Consider the following 1,403-nt stretch of genomic DNA (forward strand, 5'->3'; position numbering starts at 1 on the left):
ATATTCATTGTTAAGGATAAGGATTGGTTGTGAAGGTTACACTTTGGTTGTGAAGGTTACAAGTTGATTGTTAAGGTTACGTGTTGGTTATTAAGGTTACGTGTTTGTTGTTAAGGATAAACGTTGGTTGTGAAGGTTATGCATTTGTTGTTAAGGTTACGGGTTTGTTGTTATAGATAAGCGTTGGTTGTGAATGTTACGCTTTGGTTGTGAAGGTTACGCTTTGGTTGTGAAGTCTTTGAATTCTAAAAATATTTTTATAATATTCATTTTTTTATTTTTTTAGCTCTTCAATTGCCTAATATTGTTGTTTATGAGAATTCACCTATTACGCATTAGTTATTAAGGTTACGGACCCGTAACTTAACAGTCAACACGTAACCTTAATAGCCAACCCGTAACCTTCATAGCCAAACTATAAACTTAACAATCAAATCGTAACATTAACAACCAAACCGTAACCTTAACAACCAACGCGTAACATTAACAATCGTAACATTAACAATCGTAACCTTAACATATCAAGCGCCTTCATCCTGAACACGGTGTCGATCATCCCAACGCTCCTCAGCCTCTTAACCCCAGTGCCCCTAAAAGGGGATCATGCCCACAAGAGCTCACTACGACCTTGGCCTCAATCACGTTCGAATCCATACATGACTGGGTGTCGTGGTTCATCGACATCAACGCCCAGTTCGTCATGACTCCCCCCTCCCTCGACCCTCCCGTTCTTAATTATCAAATCCTCCGCCGCCACCACGTTGAACAACTTCACGTTGGGCCGCATCAGCAGCTTGCTAATGATGTTGGAGGTGAAGAGGGTGGCGTGCTTGATGACGGCGTAATCCTCCTGCTCGTCGTAGGGGACCTCGAGCTCGTCGAGGAAGAGGTGGGCGGGCTAGCGGACGACCATGGCGGAGCGGGGGAGACGAATTGCTCGATGATGGCGTCGTTGATGTCAGTGTTCTTGAAGAGCTCGTAGGCGTAGGAAAGGCCGGCGGATCCGGCACAACCGACGACGACGATGTCGGTGTCAGCATAGGTGATCATGTCGGTCATGTAGCGGTGGGTCATCTCGCGGGAGACGATGGATTCTTTTAGGGGTGGGCAAAAACCGAAAAAAACCGGTTCAACCGAAAAAACCGTCCGAAAAAACGGACCGGTTAACCGAACCGAATTAAATGGATGAGAAGAAGTCTCTAAACCGCCCGAACCGAATTAAATCGGTTTGGATCCGGTTTGAACCCCTGAACCGCCCAAAAAAAACCGACCCGAATTCTGTTGGGCGGTTTAGAGACTAAACTTATACCTCAAAACTTTTTCTGTTATCATCCAATAGATTCAAACGACGCAATGAGCAGTTTCAAGCAATGAGTACATCAATATCACAGAAAAATATCCTT

The 1,403-nt window shown here is 44.8% G+C and overlaps 1 protein-coding gene across 1 annotated transcript; it reads right to left on the reverse strand.

Annotated features, from left to right (window-relative positions):
• Positions 1-383: 383 nt before the first annotated feature.
• Positions 384-1,098, reverse strand: LOC109827745 (thiamine thiazole synthase, chloroplastic-like; the record flags this gene model as incomplete). Its single annotated transcript, XM_020394765.1, is given in 5 exon segments — positions 384-402; positions 513-600; positions 603-723; positions 725-921; positions 924-1,098. Coding segments are annotated over 5 exon segments (600 nt in total), but the record flags the coding sequence as incomplete, so codon positions are not given.
• Positions 1,099-1,403: the final 305 nt, after the last annotated feature.

The sequence above is a fragment of the Asparagus officinalis genome, unplaced genomic scaffold (genome assembly GCF_001876935.1).
Source record: "Asparagus officinalis unplaced genomic scaffold, Aspof.V1 AsparagusV1_Un406, whole genome shotgun sequence".
In the NCBI taxonomy this organism is placed as follows: Eukaryota; Viridiplantae; Streptophyta; class Magnoliopsida; order Asparagales; family Asparagaceae; genus Asparagus; species Asparagus officinalis.